A 22,948-nucleotide genomic window follows, 5' to 3' on the forward strand; every position below is an offset into this window, starting at 1 on the left:
GGTAAACATTCTATGATATTAAGCTTTTCTCAGAATTAACTTTGTTGAAAAAATAGTAGAATATTATAAAGACCCTTAGATTAGCTCTAAAGGTTTTTCCCTGCCCCCTATCTAGAAAATACTGTAGTTCTTTAAAGCAAATAGTGCTGCAAAGAATGAAAATGGCATATGGCTGGGGGAATCTTCCAAAGAAACTACTCTACACAGCCATCCCGTTCTTTTCTCTGCCTTTTAAGGTCACAGTAACATGATAGAAAATCTGGGACTCACACCATCTGTCCAGACAGCTCTACCACTGCTCATTTCTTCTGTGAAATCATCAGAACACTTCACACTTCCCAAACACTGCCACCATAAAGAGCAGTTACAGCAGAATGAACGAAATGAGTGCTTAGAAATGAACAGTTCTTTTGAGATTTATGGGTTTCAGATCATGTCAGTGAGAAGACATGCAAGCCTTAGAAGGAAATTTATGAATAACAGGATTATTATACTGGCTCTAGAAATTATTTTTCTTAGAAAAAGGTGATATTATCATATGAGTTCTCTAAGAATAGATTTGGCAATTTAATCTCTAAATTTCTCATAAGACTAAGAAAAGGAATAGTTTTCTTTACCACCACCACCACCACTACTAGTCCTATGTAATCCTATATAATAAAAGACAAACATGTAAATTGACCGTACCTCTGCTACACTCACCAGCCAATCAGGAGTGAGTATGCAAATTAACACACATAGATGGTGGTTAATTTGCATACACAGGCACCATGCTGAGAGTGGAGAGGATTGGGGAAGTTGGCTCCCCAAGCTGCCAGACGAAGAGCAGAGAGGGAGAGCTGGCGGCTTGGAGGACTTGGCAGAACAGGAGGTCCTGGGACGGCCACATAGCAGGAAGGGAAAACCAAGAATGTGGGAAGGACCAGGAATTTTGGGAATAGTACTTCTGATGGCAGCCCCAGGACCTGAAGTGGAAGCCCAGGGCATGGGGAGAACTAGGAATGCTGGGAATCGTAGTTCTGGTGGCAGATGGAGCTCCTAGACACTAGTGCAAAGTGAGTCTGGAGCAAGTTACTGTTGCGGGTGAGGGATGGAGGGAAAGCAAAGGTGAGAGACACAAGTAAAATCAGAGTATCTAGGAAAAATTAAAGGAAAGATATCCTAAAATGTATAGGAAATCACCAATGAAGCAAAGGGGGGAAAAAAAAAAAAGCCTCTATTATTCTGTGAACAACAAACCAAACTGGGTTGGAGTCTCAGACAATTTGCTCATATGACTGCACAGATGGACAGACAGAAATTCCCAGATTGGAGAGGGATACCCTGAGGGATCCCAGATTGGAAAGGGTGCAGGTTGGGCTGAGGGACTCACCAGCCTGTGCATTAATCTTTGTGCACCGGGCCCCTAGTAATATTAATAGCAGCTAATAATTACTTAACATTCAGGACGTGATTATTCTCTTAAAACCCTTTTGTCTATCAACTCACTTAATTTTCAAAACCACTCTATGTAGCAGTTTCTATTATTATTACCATTTCACACTCGAGGAAACTTAGGTACAGAGGAGTTAAATAACTTTCCCAAGGAAATATATCCAGCTAGTCAAATGTAGAGCTGGGATTCAAAAGCAAATGGGCTGCCACCATGTCTTTAATTTCTATGCTATACTTTCTTATAGATTTTTTTTAAAGCCTCCAGATTATACATGAAATTTGGCATCTTTATCACATTCTAAATAAACAAACTGTGGCTAAATGTCAACCCTCCTTCCCCCTTTCACCTAGCCATGAGAGTGTCAATTATATATTCGTTAATTTATCATCAGAACTTACTCAGCATGAATGTATTTGTCAAAAAGCAAATAAGTTTTTATCTATATACTAGAGGCCCAGTGCACGAAATTCGTGCAAGGGAGGGGGACTTCAGCCTACCCTGCACCCTCTCACAATCCAGGACTGCTGGCCCCTAACTGCCTCTGCATAAACTCCCCTAACCACTCACCTTCCTGATTGCCCCTAACCACTCACGTACTTGCCTGATCACCCCTAACCACTCTGCCTGCCTGCCTGATCACCCCTAACTGCCTCTGCCTGCCTGCCTGCCTGATTGCCCCTAATCACCTCTGCATGCCTGCCTCATTGCCCCTAACTGCATCTGCCTTGGCCCCTGCCACGGTGGCTTTGTCCAGGTCATTTGCCTGTCCGGTCTAATTAGCATATTACACTTTTATTATTATAGAAGATATAAAAGCCTGAGTAAATGTTACAATGAAATGATCAGTTACTATGATGCACACTGACCACCAGGGGGCAGATGCTCAATGCAGGAGCTGCTCCCAGTCTGCAGGCCCCAATCGCCAATGGGGCCTGCTGGCCAATCGCCTGGCCTCTCCCCCTGGCCTCAGGCCCTGATTGCCCCATCGAGTCTGGGCCCTCAAGCTGGAGTGGGGAATCAGGGGTGGGTGGTGGCAGAAATGGCCCCTTTCCCAGGGAGCCCTAGGGTTGGCTCCCTCCTTGGGTCTGGTGTCCAACTTCTTGGGTCTCTCCATCCATCCCTCCCCACAGCCAGCAGGCCCCAATTGGCCCACTGCCCGCTCACCTTGGTGGTGGTTGGCCCCTCTCCCTGGCCATCAGCCCCCAATCACCCAATTGGGGCCAGGCCTTGGGCTGGGACAGGGAACTGGGGGTGAGTGGTGGTGGATGTGGGCGGCAAGGGAAGGAGGAGGTGGGGAGGCGGGGAACCTGATCAGCCCTGATCACCGTCCACACCTAGGGATCCCACCTGTGCACGAATTTCGTGCACTAGGCCTCTAGAAATATATAAAAAGTTTTAAGAATATACTCTGAGGTCAGTGTCAACTTGGAAATGCTTTATAACTTTGAGGAAAAAGGTTTGTATTACCTCAAACCTCCGGACCAACATAAATTTCACATGAAGGCTCCTTGCCTTCAAAAAGAACCCAGCAATTCCAGGAGGGTATGCCACAGTGCACAAAAGAAACCAGGACGAGTGTGGATTCCCTTTCTCTGTTACAGAACATTCCCCACTGTGCCCAATGGCTCCACACACTCAGTGATCGAAGTCATAATCTCAGCTTATTGGTGAGGTAAATTTATGCCACTAATTAATATCATGACAGTCATGATATTAATCAGATTAGTAATTACAGTATTAATAATATTAAATAACTAGAGGCCTATCACCAACTTACACCATATACAAAAATAAACTCAAAATGAATACAGGACTTAAACATAAGACGGGATACCATAAAAATACTAGAGGCATCCACAGGCAGCAAAATCTCAGACTATGCCAAAAGAACTTCTTCACTGATACTGCCCCTAGGGCAATGGAAACTAAAGAGAAAATAAACAAATGGGACTACATCAAAATAAAAAGCTTTTTTACAGCAAAAGAAACCATCAACAAAACAATAAGAAAGCCCACAGCATGGGAGAACATATTTGCAAATGTTACCACTGATAAAGGTTTAATCTCCAACATCTACAGACAGCTTATACAACTAAATAAAAGGAAGATGAATGATCCAATAAAAAAATGGACAATGGACCTAAATAGAATATTTTCAAAAGAAGACAGAAGGAAGGCCAAGAGGCACATGAAAACATGCTCAAAGTCACTAATTATCCGAGAGATGCAAATCAAAACAACAATGCAGTACCATCTCACACCTGTCAGAATGGCCAACATGAACAAATCAACAAATGACAAGTGTTGGCAAGGTTGCGGAGAAAAAGGAACTCTAGTGCACTGCTAATGGGAATGCAGACTGGTGCAACCACTGTGGAGAACAGTATGGAGCTTCCTCAAAAAACTGAAAATGGAACTCCCATTTGACCCCGTAATCCCACTTCTAGGATTATATCCCAAGAAACTAGAAACACCAATCAGAAAGGATATATGCACCCCTATGTTCATAGCAGCACAATCTACAATAGCTAGGATTTGGAAACAGCCTAGGTGCCCGTCAGCAGACGATTGGATCAAAAAACGATGGTACATCTACACAATGGAATACTATGCTGCCATAAAAAAGAAGGAATTCTCATCATTTGCAGCAACCTGGATGGAATTGGAGAACATCATGCTGAGTGAAATAAGCCAGTCAATGAAAGAGAATCACCACATGACCTCACTCATTTGGATAATAAAGAACATTATAGACTGATGAACCAAAAGATAGATATAGAGACAGTAAAGCAACAAGTTGACTGTCGAATTACAGCGGGGAGGGTAGGGAGATCTGGAGGAGATAACAGAAGGACTTGTATACATGCATATAAGTACAACCAATGGACACAAAACTCTGGGGAAGAAGGGTATGTATGGGGGGGGGCACATGTACACAGATAATAATTTAATAATAATAAAAAAAGATAAATAACTAGAGTCCTGATGCACGAAATTCATGTAAGAGTAGGCCTTTGCAGCCCTGGCTGCCTCGGCCCTTGCAGCCCGGGCTTTGTTGTCTGGATAGTTGTTCCGCAGTCCAGCCTCATATTAGCATGTTAGCTCTTTATTACTTAGGATAACAGCACTGATAACCACTATTTACTTAATAAGTATTAAGAACTACACTAAGTGCTTCCAATTGTCAAGTGTGTTGGAGAGGCAGTGGGAAATAGTGGTTAAAAGTATGAATTCTAGAGACAGGCTGGGGTCTGATCCTTTACTTACTTGCTATATCCTTCATAGAATATCTACCTCTTAAGGATGTTTAGCATTAGCTGTGTTAATACATGTGAAATGTTCATAATAGTGCCTGACTCACAGTAGCACTACCCACATTTAATAGATGATAAGATTTATGTTCAGAAAAGCTAAAGGTCACATGTTAGTTGTCGTTGAGGTTTTCCAGGTAGGCCTGACCCCAAAACCCCAGCTCTAGGTTCTCCTTCCCATTCATTCTCTCTCAGAACTGAGAACAGGCCAACTGCATTACAAAGGAGAGCACAGTTACTCTAAAGTTATTTCTGTTTTCTCTCATCAAGGACTTTTACCATAGCAGCATTAAAAATATTTAAAATGCCAAACTAATATACTACATTCCTTCAGTTCTGAGATCCCTCCCCCCAAATTCTTCCATCTGTGACTCATGTGTCTTATGATTGTAACTGGCAGTTTTTCCTTTCTTAGTAGCACATAAAATAATAGTGCATCTTACAATGTGTATCATCTTACATTTGACAAAATATGGTAGCTGTTACGCCCAATGGGCATCTTTCAAGGATTAGCCCTCAGCCTCTGTTAAGCGCACAGATCAGAGCTTGCCCAGCACTCAAGGCCTCATTCAATCCCAATTTCCTCACTTCCCCTTCACTTCACAATGATCGCCTCACTGACCTTTACCCATTCCCAACCTTACAGTTTTAAAGGTCAATCCGTGTTTGGGCTCAGGCTCCGGGTCTAGTTTTTGTGTTCCTTGTTTTGGTTTTATCTTTCAGATAACATTCTAATCATAATGACTCTCTGGACTGACAAACCCAGGCATACTTCCTCCCACAGATGTCCTGATAGATGGTTCTCACATTGCAAACATACCTGGGCTCTAAGGGCAAGCTGAGAGAGTATTACCTAATAATGGAGCCTTGACAGAGTCTCCCCCACCCCCAACCTCTGAATATTTCTATAGCCCCCTTTATAAGTACTTATCTGAATCATACTTAAATTTTTTTCCTGTTTTGGCCTGAGTGCCTCCATTCCACATATGGTCAGTCTCTTCATAGAAGAAAAAAATGTCAAGTTTTACATCATCTTTTCCCTGGAAAGATAGTTCCAAGCTGTCTTCTACCTAAAGGGAAGATGAAAATCTTCACAGACTGAAACAAAGGAAATATATATCTTTTTAATTAAAAAGATAATGTTTTATATAGAGTATGGATTTAAAGACACATGTGTTTTCAAATTGGAGTACCACTGAATTGGGGATGCATCAGTAGCACAGTATCATTTCATTTCTTTTTTAAAAGCATATAAAATAATGCTGCTTCTTACAACTGATGACAACTCAGGGTAATGACTTAACAGTAGCTAAATTATCTCTCTGCAGAATTTCCGCTCTGTTCCTGAGCCCCTTTCTGACTAAAGAAAGAAAAGAACCACAGATAATCACTCCCTTAAATAATCAACTATAAGGAAAGAAGTTTTTAATTACAATCAACCAATAAGTACTTGTTCTATTACAGAAATCCATATACATACCATATGTACATGAAAAACATAGATAAAAGTAAAGGTACAAAGAATTTTGAGAGTATTTTCCTAAGAAATTTATCCTACAAATAATTATGTTCCTACTGGACTTGTGCCTCTATTACAGAATCAATAACATAATTATTTATGCAATTTTTTCTCCCACTTAGTGGACTATACCTTATTCATCTTATGTCCCAGGTGCCGACCACAGTGTCAGGCATAGAGTGAGGGTTGAGTAAATGTTTGCTAAATGACTAGAGTTCTATTGCTTCGACTTTAACCACAGGAAACATTGTATTAAATTTTCTTAATAAACTAGAATGTTTATGATAAGGAAAGTAATTTTCCAGTGACTAAACATACTTCTATTTTATTTCCTGGACATTACCCTTCTGGAAATAAGAAACTTAATAGGAAGGTGATTGCAAGGGATCATAGGCTTAGGGCATAGGAATCAAATTGTCTAAAAGGAGATTTCATCTAAGCTGCAATGACCTTTTCCCAGCTGACCTGAGAAAATTGCTGTGACCTAGGGCAGATGAAATAAACAAGAAGTTCAAGCACTGTTTGAAATGAGTCTGTATTTCTAACCCTTAGCAAGCAATGAAATGTTTCATGTTGATAATGATATGATGCCAAAGTGAACATAAAACTAAGTTACTCATGAGAGACAATATAATTTTAATAGGGTAGATGGACTTCTTATATTAATTATTACATACTGTATTAACTATATATCATATTGTTGCCAAATATAACGGGAATAAATTCATCTGCAAGAGTACAAGGTCTTTCTCTCCTGATCATTGTTAACAGAAAGCCAGATTTTCTCGTTTTCCTTAAAATGTAGAAGTCACAAGTCACAAGCTTCTGTGACTCACACTGGCAAAAACAGAGTGACAAAACAACACATGCAACGGTCTTAATCATTTCTGAGTTAATTCAAGTTTTACTTTTGAGACATGTTATTTACGAAGTAAAGCAGACTTTTATTACTGACCTTCCCGAATTTGTGTTTGAGTGGAAGTCCTGCATCCTGAAATGCTGAAATAATATTAGATCGATAATCTTGTATAAAAATTCCTAGGTCAACATCTTTACTATAAGGAATAATACTGCACTGCCGATACCATCCTAAAAATAAAGAAAAATAAGAAAAATAAGAAAACAAAACAAAAAACTGAGTTTAGAAAAAAATCAGTCATTATTATAATGATCTTTGTACCAGTGGATTTTATTTCATAGGAGTAGACTTATAGTGCTTCACTAAAATTATTTATTAAAAATGTTCTGGTTGATTTTACAGAGAGAGAGATGAAAGGAGAGAAAGAGAAACATTGATTATCTACCGCCTGCACACCCACTACTGCCCTAACTGGTCATTGAACCAGGTGACCTATTGGTCCATGGGACAACACTCCACCAGCTGAGTCACAGTGGCCAGGGCTTACTAAAATTATTTTTAAAAATTAGATCCTGCCTGATCGGTTTGGCTCAGTGGATAGAGCTCTGGCCTGCAAACTCAAGGATCCCAGGTTCGATTCCAGTCACGGGCATGTACCTTGGTTGCAGGCACTTCCGGGGTGGGGGTTGTGCTGGAGGCAGCTGATCAATGTTTCTCTCTCATCGATGTTTCTAACTCTCTATCTCTCTCCCTTCCTCTCTGTAAAAAGAATAAATAAAATATATTAAAAAGAAAAATTAGATCCTAAGATCAAATATGTGGTTATCGGACCCACCTGCTGACGAATCAATCTTCCTTCCCTTCCTTTCTCCTTCCCTTCTTTCTTTTTACTAGTCTGAGCACTAAGCATCCTCACAAATTTTCATAATGTATTTAAAATTTATCTTTATTGTTGAAAGTATTGCAGATGCCCCCTTTGTGTGTTGTTTTTTTCCCCATTGATTCCTTCCACTCTGTACCCGCACTTCCCAGGCCTTCACCACTCTATTGTCTGTGTCCATGTGTTATGCATACCTATATATAAAAAAGTCTAAGCAACTGAAATACTGATAGCTATCACACGCACTGACCACCAGGGGGCAGACACTCAATGCAGGAGCTACCCCCCCAGTGGTCAGTGTGCTCCACAGCGGGAGTGCTGCTCAGCTGACTGACTGGTGCCAGACGCCAGAATCATGGCTGGCAAGCACAGCTGCGGCAGTGCGAGTCTCTCCCACCTCTGTGGCAGCGCTACCAAGCGGCAGTGGCGGCAGGCACAGTGGGGCTGGGATGAACAAGAGCAGAGTGACGCCTGGCTCAAGCTCAAGCTCAGCCTCCTCCCCAGCCACCTGCTGCTTTGTGCACCACTGCATCCCTCGGGGGATGTCGGATGCCTGTTTTGGCCCAATCCCTGCAGGCCAGGCCCTGGATCAGGCCAAAACCAGCACTCTGACAACCCCTGAGAAGTCCCGGATTGCAAGAGGGCTCAGGCCAGACTGAGGGACACCACCAGTGCACGGGGCCTCTAGTCCTATCTAATAAAAGAGTAATTTGCAAATTGATCATACCCTTGCTACCCCCATAAGCCACGTCCACAAGCCAATCAGGAGCAAATATGCAAATAAACTCAACCAAGATTGCTGCGGCCACGGAGAGTAGGAGGGAGGCTTGAGTTTCCTGGTAATGGAGGAAGCCACGCTTTCTGCCTGCCCTTGCCAGCTGAGGCTTCCACTCCAGGCTACAAAGTTTAAATGATATAAGATAAATAAATCCCCCCCAAAACATGGCTGTGGCACAGAGCGGCTGAGGCTTCCACTCCAGGCTACAAAGTTTAAATGATATAAGATAAATAAATCCCCCCCAAAACATGGCTGTGGCACAGAGCGAGCAGGAGGCTTGGCTCCACTCAAGGCTACAGAGTTTCAATTATAGAAAATAAATAAATGCCAGATACAAGGGCCTCTGCTTGGGTTGCTAGGAGGCATGGCTGGCCTGCAAACCACCACAGGCTCCTTGCCCAGGCCACTCCATGCCCCAAGGGAATCCCACCCTAATCCGGACACCCTTCAGGGCAAACCAGCTGGCCCCCACCCCTGTACCAAGCCTCTATCATATCTAATCCAACCCAATAAGAATAATATGCAAATTGACCATCACTCCAATACACAAAATGGCTGCCCCATGTGGTCAAAGATGATTGTTCCCATGTGGACACAAGATGGCCATCATAAGATGGCCAGCAGGGGAGGGCAGTTGGGATGGACCAGGCCTGCAAGATAGGGCAGTTGGGGGGCAATTAAGCCTGCAGGGGAGGGCAGTTAGTGGTGACCAGGCTGGCAGGGGAGGGTAGTTAGGGGCAAACAGGCTGGCAGGGGAGCAGTTAGGCATCAATCAGGCTAGCAGGGGAGTGGTTAGGGGGTGATCAGGCTGGCAGGCAGAAGCGGTTAGGGGCAATCAGGAAGGCAGGCAGGTGAGCAGTTGGGAGCCAGGAGTCCTGGATTGTGAGAGGGATGTCTGACTGCCCATTTAGGCTTGATCCTACCTGGATAAAATTGTAGTTTGAGAAAAATCTACAATTCACATTTGTCAAAGAATAATAAACTATTAAAAATGGAAGGCTCTTAAATATTAGGTCTAGTAATAATTAGTGTCGTTTTCTAATACTTTTTTAAATCGAATTTATTTAAACAATTCAACAAAATTTAATCAACAATATAGTTGCCGTTGTTTTCTACTACTTGTGCCCAATGCTCAGGAAGCATTTTAATCCCTCTGTTGTAAAATTCTTGTGATTTTGATGCAAAAAATTCGGTCAATGCATTTTTGAGGCATTCTTCATTATTAAATTTTTTTCCAAGAAGAAAGTTTTGCAAAGAACGAAACAAATGGTAATCGGAAGGGGCAATATCAGGAGAATATGCAGGTTGAGGGAGAACTTCCCATTCCAACTGGCGCAGTTTTTCAGCAGTGATTCTTGCAGTATGCGGTCGTGCGTTATCGTGGTGAAGAATTACGCCCTTCCGATTAATCAGCGTGGGTTCTTTTTCTCTTAAAGCTTGGGCTAACCTTTCCAATTGGGCACTATACACTGCACTTGTAATGGTTTGGTTAGATGGTAAAAGTTCATAATGAAGAATTCCTTTAAAATTCCACCAAACACACAACATCACTTTTTTCGCATGCAAGTCAGGTTTTGGCGTGGGCTGCAGAGCCTCATTTTTGTCCAACCATTGAGGCCGCCTTTTCAAATTAACATACAGCACCCATTCTTCATCTACGGTAACAATTTGCTCTAAAAACGGCAAACGGTTTTGACGAGAGAGGAGCGAACTGCAAATTGTGACTCTTTGATTACGGTTGTTGTCGGTCAACTCATGAGGAACCCATTTTCCAAACTTTTGGACTTTGCCAAGTGCATGCAATTGATTGGAAATTGTTTTTTGTGAACAATTTAAAGTTGTCGCAAGCTCTTGTTGGGTAATTTGAGGATTTTGCACCAAAAGAGCTTGAAGAGCTTCTTGATCAAAGTCGGACACACGGCCTCGACCACTCTTGTCATCTAACGAAAAATTTCCCTCGCGAAATTTCTCAAACCAACGCTGGCATTTTCTGGCGCTAACTGCATCTTGACCAAGAGCACTACAGATGCTTTTTGCAGCCTCACTTGCTTTTCTTCCTAATTGGAACTCGTAAAGCATGCAGTGCCGAATATGCTCTTCATCCGCCATCTTCTTAGCCCTAGTTTTGCAACCAAAACCAAACCAAACACAAACTTTTTCAAGCAAAACTTGTTAATTGCACTTCACACGTTCTGTAGATACCACGTGTTTGAAGGTTATGTCAATACAAGTCAACGCCAAGCAAGATTTTAAACGAATGTTTAAAAACGACATTAATTATTACTAGACCCGATATAATCTAATACAACTCCCTCTTTTCATAAAAAACACACACACACACACACATGGGGTTAAAATCTCAAAACACATCACAACAAATAATTAAGAAGTATTTTTGATGACAATCAGTAAAACAATTTTGCTTCAAAAGTTAAACTTGCATATATCACATAAGTAAGTGAGATGTACTCCTTTTTGGCTTACTTTAGCTGTAAACTCCTTCTTGGGGAAAACCATGTGAATTTTTCACAAAGTCTAATAGGCTACCAAATATCCCAGTCTAGGCCTGTTACCCAACATAATTATTAATGGGACTCCCTTTCACTCTCAAAGGTTTCTTGAATTAGAAATAAATGATATGGAAATTCTATAAAAGCAGGAGCAAAATTAATTTTTGTACACATATAGTTATACTTAAGAAAGGAACAGTTATAACTAACTACAGTTACAAAAAAGAGGGAATAAAAACAACAAAATTTAGATTCTAAGTAATTTGAAATTCCAAAGGGATTTACTCCAATGCACAGTGAAAAGAGATCCAGAAATCTTTCTCAGATTCTAAGAGCAACTTGTCTAAGGACTCTAGAAGCGTCTACATTCCCCATCTCGAATAATTAGAACGTGGCAAGGCAGTGCCTTCCCATCAGTGATGCTACCGATGACCTGGAAAGGCTTGTGGCATTCCTTTCAATCTTCCTCTCAGTAGCAACTTTTGGTGCAAGTAAGTTGTTTGTATGATGTGCAAGTAAAGAAAATGAATAGTTTTTGTTTAAATGCAACAATAATCGTTGGGATAGAAATAATAAAATGGTAATGTAAGGCTTACCTGAGAATCAATAATTAGTCTATAAGTTCTGATGTAAAGTTTATACACGTGAATTATTTTTGGTAAACACACAGATGGCCTTCCTAACTCACTTCTGAAATTAATTTCTTTAAAGAAATTCTTGCTCCATGCTCTATATTTATTCTATCTATAAATATGACACTTAACTATCACTGACATTTTGCCATCTCAAGCAGTTATTCCTAAAGGGAAAGAGGACAAAATGACACAAAGACAAATGTAAAGTAAGAATTTTACCTAGACAAGTCCCACTGCTCAGCCAGAACCGCACTCCCAATTGCTTTAATGTTTTGGCTGCAAGTTGCAACAATTCCTTTGCACTCTTCCGAAAGGTCACAGCTTCCACAGTGCTATCATCAAGGTACTGCTACAGATATAATAAATGGTCAGCTATTACTGCCATTTCTAAATTGCTAGAAACATTTCTGTGACATACAAGTTAAATTTGAAAATTAGCCCCATATATTTTTCTATTATAAAAATTAAGTTTCAGAGTTCTCTGTTAGTCACACACTTATTTTATAAAACAAGACTACAGGAATAGATTCTAGGAGACAAGTTAAAGGGGAAGAACACAACCAGGATGAGGATTACACCTTTATTAACTCTCTCCTCCACATCACAATTTAGCAGGCTGGGCAAGTAGGGGAAAAGACGGCTAATTCTGAGTGCTACCAGCATATCTGAAGCAAAATACAACCTGAGTCCAGGTGTCCACATATTTCCATATTCCCTGCTTGTTTTTCACAGACTGGAGCTCATTAATTATTATTATTATAATTTTTATATATATATTTTATTGATTTTTTACAGAGAGAAAGGGAGAGAGATAGAGACTTAGAAACATTGATAAGAGAAACACCAATCAGTTGCCTCCTGCACACTCCCCACTGGGGATGTGGCCACAACCAAGGTACATGCCCTTGACCGGAATCGAACCTGGAACCCTTGACTCAGCAGGCCGACGCTCTATCCACTGAGCCAAACCAGTTAGGGCTCATTAATTATTTTTTGATAATTAACAAAATCAAGTTCAGAAAAAAATGTATACTACCCTAGTTCTAAACTTCTTGGTAGATTGAGAAAATAATTAAAACTAAACAAAGGAAGTCAGGAGAGCACTTCCCTCCCCCACCACCAGCCAAACTATTAAAAACCAGAGCCATTAGGTGAGGCAGAGCCAGCAAGTGCACAGTGGTAGCATCAGAACCTGAGCCAGTGATGAGGGCTCCACATGGAGGGCTGTTCGGTGGGGGGGAGCCAGTGCCTTAGCAGGGTGAGAAGGTGTCTGCGTAAGGGCAGTCCAGCAGGGGATAGCAACATCTGAGCAGGGAGAGGACAACAGTCACACAGGAGAGGGGCAACAGAAATGATGGGAGGTTCAACAAAGAAGTAAATACATTAAGGATACTGGAGTCAGGTTTCTCACTGTTTGAGAAGGGAGTCACAAGTATGAAAACAAATTAATTAGACTGGGGATATTAATGTGAATACACACATACAAGTACACACTCTACTCCTGTCATCAAGAGGACCTGTGTGCAGCAAAACCCAAATAGCAACAAGCACAACTAGCATCCTAGAGAAACGGTCGATTCCAGGATTATGGCAGGGAAATTTATAATATGAACCTAGTACATCTTATGCCAAAAATAAGGAAGTGCTCAAAAAATGACAGAGACCTATCAAAATCACATAGAAGCATTGTGAAGGGATTCCCAGTGGCAATATGGAACAATTAGGGGACCAAAATAAATAGTGAAAATTAATGAAAGGATAAGAAACCATGAGTTCATACTGGTATAAACAAATAAATTGAAAGTTTGATGATATTGACAATATTTACATAGTTTTAAAGTACCTTCATGCCAAATACTATTAATGACAAAGGTAAAAAACAGAAACTCCACAGGGGTGAAGCCAAGTGATCAACTTGAATGTCAACAACAATGGAACATATCAAAGATTTGTACACCTGAGAGGATATGAGAAGAGCACAGCATCACATCTGTGTGATCCCAATAAAGCTTATAACCTGAGTCAAACATGAGGGAAGACCAAAGCCACAAATAAGAGACAATTTTTAAAACCCAAAAGTAACAAGGTCGTAAAAGTAAAAAAAGGACTGTGAAACTGTCCCAAACTGGAGGAGACTAATGAGACAAGGGAATTAAACACAACGTGATGCTAAACCGAATCCTTTTGTTATAAAGGCCATTATTGGGACAACAGGAAAACTTGAATGAGGATTAAATAATAATCTATATGTTCATTTCCCAATTTTTGTATTAATACCTGTAGAGAATATTCTTGCTTTTAGGAAATGCTAAATTATTTGAAGTTATGGGGGATATGATCTTCAACTTACTCTCAAATGGTTTAGGAAAAAAAATTATCTGTATTATATTTGCAATTTTTCTAAAAGTTTGAGAATGCTTCAAACTAAATCATTATTTTAAAAAAAAGTTTGTAGGCTGCTTTTATGAGATTTTAGATTAGTTGCTTGTTTTACACAAGGCATTTTATTGAAGACTGGCGCCATCAAGTGCTCAAAGTTATGTATGTTTGCTTCCATTTGAAAATGAACCCTCATATTTTAGTTATGGTTTTAACATAAGAAATGATGAAGAATGAAACATCTAAAAGGATAAAAAAAATTAGAAAGTTATCTATCCCATCAGGCACACTATAGCAGTAATACCAACACATTAGCAGAATCACATGTCTGTTCTGGAGCAGTGAAGGACACATAACATGGTGAAGAATGGATACAGAGTTCCCCCTGATCATGTTACAAATAACAACCTCCAGACAGCATTGTAGTCTTGCTATGTGATGGTGTTTAAACATAAAAACTATGAGGCTATGATAAACAGATCAGCCCTCTGAACATCGGTCATCTATACTTTTTGCTCAAATGCTGATTCCCCCCCCCCTCAAAATCTCAGAATGAAAATATGGAATTAACATGACACTATCCCTATGATTTCTCAATAGTTTGAAACATTTAACATTTTATACTGCCTTCCCACAAAGATCTACAAACGAATCTGGGCAAATGCTTACTAAATAATGAAGTAGCTCTAATAAGTGTCCCTAAAAAAAAAAAAAATCATTTAATTCAAATGAGCACATTCTTCTCCAGGCATTTTGCCATGATTGTACAATCTTTTTTTGTGTGTGTGTGCCAGGTACCATGCTAGATACTGAGGCTATGGAGGTGAGTAAAGTAAGATGTCTGCCATCGAAAAGCGCACATGATCTAGTAGGGGACAAGACAGACAGTCACAGTTCACTGTCATTATTAGCATGCCAGAGGTAGCTACCAGAACAAACTCCCTTAGGGCAAAAAGGGTGACCGGTAAAGTTCAAGCACCAGACTGCATCTCTTTTCCTTCTTAATACTTTGTGGTGCGGATATGATGAGCAGCCCTTTAAGGGAACAAGGAAGGCTCACTTGGGCCCTGAAGCCTAGGTCCTGGGGGTCAGCACAGCTGACCAGAAAAACATCACATTTTCTGGTGCTGGGTGCTACACCAATGATGATGTAGTAGCTGGGACCTCTTCCCATGCTGCTCCTGTCCTTGTGTACACACAAGGGAACCCCAGAAATAAAAAGCAGGTGGAAGAAACAGGGTACCAAAACCTCACTGTGAATTTCACCGTTTTCCCATTATTTCTGTTTCATGTCATCTCTTAGAGCTGAACTGTCATGCCCTTCAAAATCATCTTTATATCCCCAGGCTCAGCAGAACTCCTGGGAAACAGGCTTTCAATAAATGTTTATTGAATTGAAAGCTAGGGCAGCCGAATAAAGTAAAGTTCAAAGGCACTTGGTCTTTGTGTAGCATTTACTATCTTCAAAAACCCTCATAAATGCAAAAGTTTCATATTCAGTACCAACCCTCTGAGAAAACGATATTTCCCATGAAATATTCTCTAAGATTTTTTCCCCACGGTACGTCTTCTGCAGTGGCTTCCTCCTCATTGGAGTGCTTTAAGAACAGAATACGCCATAAAGTTTATGGGCTGTCCTAACTGAAATCAGAGGCCAGTGCTAAACCTACCAACATCTACCCAAGTAAATGAGGTCTCCATACATATCAAACCATATCAAATAGTTTCTTAAGGTTAATGTTTAATCTACTTTAAAGAAAATAATCTAGAAGAAAATAGACGAATCAAAAAAATGTTTTCTACCCCTTTTTCCATAAGTACCTTTATTTCCATCCCCTTCCCTATAACTCTTATAAACAAACACACTTCCTTTAATTTAAAGAGTATACTACTTGGTTATCTCTAACCTGAAAGAATGCCCGAGCTTCTTTATACCTACACTCAATAAACCTAGAGTGTGGTATTTCTTCTAGAAAGTGCATTGGGTCTTTTGGAATGAGAACTTCTAGTCCATCAACAGTAACCTGTTGTAATTCTGGCCTGAAAAAACAAGTTAAGATTTATTATAAGGACTTAACACAGAGTGAGTACTGATAGCCTTCTCAAAATATACAACATAAGCAAAATAGCTAAACATCAAGCATATTTTCTTCAATTACCTCAGATATCACTTTTTAAGATCTATTCTCTTAGCAACTTTTAAATATTCAATGCAGCAATGCTATCGATAGTCACCCTGCTGTATATATATTATATCTCAAAACTTATTTTCCTCATAACTGAAAGTGTGTTCCTTTTGACTACTTTCACTATGTAAGTCTGAAGTTTTGATAACTAGAATCATAAGGTTTACAATCTTTTATGCCTTGCTTCTACCACCAACAATGCAGGATTCATCTATGTTGCTGCACAGAGCACTAGTACAATTCATTTCTCTGCTCTATAATATTACTGGTTGTATGAATATAGAATGGTTAGTTTGCGGGCATTAATAAGAATTTGTTATGAACATCCTATATAAAAAAAAGCCTAATATGCTAAGTGTCCAGTTGACCAGTCATCTGTTTAACCATCAAAGCATAATATGCTAATGATATGCTAATGCACCTCAACTGCTCGCTATGACATGCACTGACCACTAGGGGGCAGATTCTCAATGCAGGAGCTGCCTCCTGGTAGTCAGTGCACTCTCACAGAGGGAATGCTGCTCAACCAGAGGCCGGGCTCACAACTGGCAAGCACAGTGGCGGTGACAGGAGCCTCTCCCGCCTCTGTGGCAGCACTAAGGAGTCTGACTGACAGCTCAGGCTCATTGGGAACAGGCCTAAGCCGTCAGTTGGACATTCCTCGAGGGCTCTCAGATTGCAAGAGGGCACAGGCCGGGCTGAGGGAGCCCCCTAAGTGCACGAATTTCGTGCACTGAGCCCTTAGTATTTATATATATTTCTTGGTGCATTTGTGCATGAGTTTCTTCCTGTTGAATATTAACATTTCAAAACTGAGTTATATGAACTACATATTAGATGCAATTACTAAATGTCAAAAAAAAAAAAAAAAGAAGTAAGAATTCATGACTGGACAATACAGGTTTCACATTTCTCCTACAGACCCCGAATTTACCTGTCGAAAGCTCCTGGATAACGACCAAACTGTAACTTTCGAAAAGGAACAAACTTCCTGTCCATGTGACCTTTGAGGCGCAGATGGCCATGCCAGAGGTAGTTGCCACTCCTCTCGTGAAAGACCACCACGTGAATGGCATGTGTGGCCAGTTTACAGATGTAGTGTAGGGGGATTTCAGTTCCAGAAAGTGAGTCTATCCCATCCAGCCGGGGATCTTTGCTCTCGATCTTCAGGCACTGAAATCCCATGTTTTCAGCTATCCGAAACCAGCCTTCCTAAAACCAAAGAAACATCAAGCATGAATATTTAAAACCAAATACTAGCAGCAAAACTAAAATGATTTGTACTGAATTAGGCCATACATATTTTTGTGCTAATCTGTTCTTTGCCAGAAGATTTGAAAATGAGGGTGGAGAAGGGAAGGAGATAGTAAGATAAGAAAAAAAAAATAGAGAGAAACTACATAGCTTGGAAGACATGTTCAAAGACTCTCTTTATGAAAATAGATATAAATATTTTCCTTGAAATGAGAATGCTCAGTTTAGTGGTCTCTGATTAGTATCTATAAAATAAATGTTAGGACAGCACTAAACTAGTAATTCGCAATTTAACTTCTAATAACCTATATCTTTAAACATGCTTGAGAAAAGTAGTTTTTTCATCCTACAGTTTATATCCTAACACCTTACACTGCTTCTATAAAAGAAGCCCATTATAATGCAAATCAGTAGAAAACAGACCAAGACATAATATAAAACTAAGTGCATTTTCCAACATCATTAGTTACTAGAGGCTCGATGCACGGATTTGTGCACCAGTGGGGTCCCTCAGCCTGGACTGTGCCCTCTCAAAACCCAGGACCCCTCGAGGGATGTCAGAGAGCTGGTTTTGGCCCAATCCCCACAGGCCAGGCTGAGGGACCCCCGGGTGCACAAATCCATGCACTGGGCCTCAAGCATGCATACAAGATCTTTGGTTAATCTCTTCCTGCCATTCATCAATCTGTCCCATGCCTGTGCGTTGAGTGTCTGCCCCCTGGTGGTCAGTATACATCATTGCTACCGGTTGAATGGTTGCTTAGGCTTTATATAAACTAGAGGCCTGGTGTCTGTGCACCGATGGGGTCCCTTGGCTTGGCCTGCAGGGATAAAGCCACAACTGGTTCTCCTACATCCCCTGAAGGGTCCTGGATTGCAAGAGGGTGCAGGCCAGGCCAAGGTACACCACTGGTGCATAATCAGGGCCAGGGAGGGACCATAGGAGGGCTCCAGGATGTGTCCAGCCCATCTTACTCAATCCTAATTGGGGCCAAACAGGGCCGGCCAGCTAGGGAGGGACCGTAGGAAGTTGGCTGGCTAGGAAGGGACTGCGGGAGGGTCCAGGGTGTGTCTGACCCATCTTGCCCAATTCTGATTGGGCCAATCGGGGCCATCTCACTCAGTCCTGATCAGGCCCAAGAAGGGACCGCGGGAGGGCTATAGGGCATGACTGGCCTGTCTCACCTAGGCCTGATCAGCCGGACCTCAACGGCAAACTAATCTACTGGTCAGAGTGTCTGCCCCTCGTAGTCAGTGTGCGTCATAGTGACTGGTTGAATGGTTGGACACTTAGCATATTAGGTTTTTATTATATAGGATAACATAAATCTCATAAGACAAGACTAATATAGATGGTAGAATTTTAGTCCTAATCTCAACAACCAGTGCTATATATCATTAAACAGTGTTAATGATGAAGACCACCTTACATTTGAATAGAATTTACAATATTCAAGGGACTTTTATAAACATTATTGCATTTATTTATGATATCTATCCTCTGAGAAAATTTTTACTTCTAAAGATGGACAGTATCACCGTCCCTTCCTGAACACCTTGAACGTGAACCTGGTGCCTGGGAAGTAGGACAGCTATCCTGTGAAGGTGAGAGAAATGAAGAATGAACTTCAGTGATGCTAGGCCTGATGCCAGTGGCCACCAACAGCCACCAACCTTTATACAAGGAAAATAAATTCCCTATTCACTTAAGCTATTATTTTTTATTTTTATTTATTTATTTTAAATATATCTTATTGATTTTTTACAGAGAGGAAGGGAGAAAGATAGAGAGCTAGAAACATCAATGAGAGAGAAACATCGACCAGCTGCCTCTTGCACACCCCCTACAGGGGATGTGCCCACAACCAATGTACATGCCCTTGACCGGAATCGAACCTGGGACCCTTCAGTTCCCAGGCCAAACCGGCCTCGGCTATTTTTATATTTTTTAATTTCAATTACAGCTGATATTCAGTATTACATTAGTTTCAGGTGGCCAGCATAGCGGTTAGACATTTATGTAACTTACAAAGTGATCCCCTGTTAAGCCTCTACCCCCGTGACACCACACATAGCTATTAAAATATTATTGACTATATTTCTATGCTTAAACTGTCATTCTCTTGTTACTTACAGCTGGAAATATTCCTAATACAATTTATAAAAAACTTTAAATTTTGTTAAATGTTTTACATTTTAAATTGGTATTATCATACTATTTTGTAAAGATATTCCATTATCTGAAAGCAAATCATCTTACCTCATTCTTCCACAGATGATACTGTAGAGCAAAGGCAGTAAAGTCTCTTGGAACACAGAAAAAGTTGCATTCTGAAGTGGAGCCATGAGAAGTATTTTTTAATTGTTCCAAGTTTTTATTAATCAATTCCAGAATCAAAGGATCAATAAGGAACACGGGTACATTTTGGCTCGATGTTAGCATAATAAATTTTTTAACTGCACGCTGTTTGAGAGGAAAAGAATTCCCTTAATGTTACTAACCCAATACAATAATCTAACTTATTAAATTGTATTCATTGATTTTATAAGTATATATAAATTGTTTATTCAGTAGACACCATCCTTACTCTTATATTAAAATAATAATAATACACAGTTTCTATAGTTTATTAAGGAAGATGAACAGATTCAGGTATTTATAAAGCAAAATAAAATATACACAATATTTTATAAGGTACAGAATAGTAAGCTACTAATTAATTGTACAATAAAAGGGTAAGAAAATCTTTAATAGAGAAAGTGGTATCAGAGATGAAACTTCAATCTTACACATTTTTCTCTTGGTATTATTAGCTAAATCTTTTCAAGCAAAAGTGGAAGATAACAGATCTGTCAACTTTTAAAAATCAGTCATGTCAACCTTTTAAAAACCAAAAATAATTGTAGGTGCATACTGCTTAATAATCTTTCTAAATAAAGACCTCAATTAAAATATATTACCAGCTTGACCATCCCCATATACAATTCAACTCTAATTATTCTACAATATTGTTAGACATTTTTGTGCTGGGCAGTAATCAGATTCCTCAACTGAAAAAATAAATTTTAAAATTAGAACAGAAACAGACTAAATCACACTGAATACCACCTAAGAGGAGCAAACAGTAGCAAATATTAATAAGAGTAAATAATACCTACTAGTAGCAAAAATAAAAAGAATAAAGGGTGTACATTATTGCTTACAAGCTTACTTCAATGAAAGCAATTATGATCTCAAAGAAATGTATGCCCTTCAAAAAAGAAAGAAAATTATAGACTGCTAGCCTTCTTGAACATAGATACAAAAAATACTTAACAAGATATTGAAAATCAATTCTAGCTGTGTTTTTTTAAAAAGACAAAAAAAAAAAAAAAGTAAATATCATGACCAAGTAGAATTTATCCCAGGAAAAAAAGACAGCATTTGAAAATCAATCAATGAAACTCATCAACAGAATAAAGGGAGAAAAATCTCTAAGAATTTCAATACAGAAAAAGTATTTGACAAAATTTAATACCTATTAACAATTAAGAACTCTCAGCAAACCAGGAATAGAACACTTCCTTAATTTGATAAAAGTTATGAACCAAAAATCTATTATTGAGTTGTAGAAGTTCTTTATTTATCATTGATACTAGTTTTTTGTCTGATATGTTTTGCAAATATTTTCTAGTTTTTGGCACATCTATTCATTTTCTTAATGCTGTCTTTTGATAAGAAATTTTAAATGCTGATAGTCTGATTTTTTTTCTTTCTTTTTGTGCTTTACACTAGGAGAATAAAAGAGAAAAATGGTTTTGAAAGAAAGATGAAAAGATGACAGACACTAGTACAAATAAAGTGCTTAATAAATGTTTGTTGAATGAATCTCTCTCAGCTTGGTGTTAAATACAAAAACGATGAACACATATATGGCTTCATTATGATTATTAATATAAATGTAGATTAGAGCAGGCTCAAAGAGAGATTCACCTTCAAAATCTGCCTTCCAGGTTGCTATCAATGAAATCACCAATGCTCCTTGAAAACAGATGTCCAATTGACTCTAAACCCAATTAATTCTAAATCAACATGACTATTATCATCTGGCCTTCAGTATTCATTTTGTTTACAAGAAAGAAAAATGTCTTGTTGAAAACAGGACACTAGGATAGCCTGCCTATTCATCTGCCAGTGTATACAATTTTATCAGAACCTGAAGGGCTTGGTGGGACTTGTTCTTAGTGAAAGGTTAGGTCCTAACAATCATCATTTTCTCTTCTAAATGCTCTTAAGATATCTGTTTAATAATTCATTCTAGAATTTTATCAGGGCTCAGTATTATACTTATTGATTAGATTCCACCTTTCATTCCTTCTAAAATATTAGAATAAAATTATTTCAGTCTTCTTTCCCTGTGATTTTGCAACTGTTATAAAGAGTGATTTTTAAATGTGCTGTGAGCTACTCTCTGGGTTTTTGTTCATGTACCTTGAAGTAAACCCTTTTAAAAAAAAATCCATTATTTTCTTCCACCTCAAGAATCATTCCCTGAATGAAAAAGATGGGGCCGCCCTACTTTTTTTGTTATGTTAAGCTTTAAATGATCTGAAAATCCCATTAAAAAACCAGTGAATCTGCACCCCTGCTGACTGGTTTATACACCAAAGGTTTTGGAAATGTTGTTGGTTAATCCGAACAGAGTAAAAGCACCTATCTCACGGATGGTATTTCAGCTTTAAAACATTTTCTGAACATGCTCTTTCATTTTACATATGAGGACTCTTAATAAATGGAAAAACTGTAAAGTATATATTATCATAAGTATCATCATATTTTAGAATGTTAAAATTTATGATAGAGAACCCCCATTATTTTCAGATGGGTGTATTTCCCAGATGTTAAATACAGAATTTCAAATTTCAACAAATTTTTTCACTCACAGGACAATAAATCTGGTCCATGTATTATACAGGTGTTTTTCTCAAGGGTGGGATGAGGTAGAGTAGGGCTAAACAGAATGCACATTTCCTCTGCTAGTCTTTATAACTGTGACTGGGGAGTATGCATTCCAAGTGTACTATCCTTCCCTTTTCCTCAGACTATCCTAAGTGCACAGAGCACAACATCTGCTATGCTCAATAAATTAAAAGTTGACATGGGAATATCTACCTATGGTGTCACGTGGGTACTACACTTATCAGGGGGGTCACTTTGTAAGT

At 39.4% G+C, this 22,948-nt stretch overlaps 1 protein-coding gene across 3 annotated transcripts in view; it reads right to left on the minus strand.

Moving 5' to 3' along the window:
- Positions 1-22,948, minus strand: part of FKTN (fukutin) — a 38,932-nt gene that overhangs the window by 6,993 nt on the left and 8,991 nt on the right. Inside the window, exons 4-9 of one of the 3 annotated variants that reach the window (XM_045579944.1) lie at positions 20,007-20,210; positions 17,427-17,704; positions 16,214-16,346; positions 12,147-12,273; positions 7,221-7,354; positions 5,689-5,816 (exon numbers count right to left, since the gene is read on the minus strand). In XM_045579944.1, coding sequence (XP_045435900.1) covers positions 5,689-5,816; positions 7,221-7,354; positions 12,147-12,273; positions 16,214-16,346; positions 17,427-17,704; positions 20,007-20,210 — 1,004 coding nt within the window. Of the gene's footprint in view, positions 1-5,688; positions 5,817-7,220; positions 7,355-12,146; positions 12,277-16,213; positions 16,347-17,426; positions 17,705-20,006; positions 20,211-22,948 lie in introns of all 3 variants that reach the window. The other 2 variants (XM_045579943.1, XM_045579945.1) reach the window with 2 other exon arrangements.

The sequence above is a fragment of the Pipistrellus kuhlii genome, unplaced genomic scaffold (genome assembly GCF_014108245.1).
Source record: "Pipistrellus kuhlii isolate mPipKuh1 unplaced genomic scaffold, mPipKuh1.p scaffold_m20_p_12, whole genome shotgun sequence".
Taxonomy (NCBI): Eukaryota; Metazoa; Chordata; class Mammalia; order Chiroptera; family Vespertilionidae; genus Pipistrellus; species Pipistrellus kuhlii.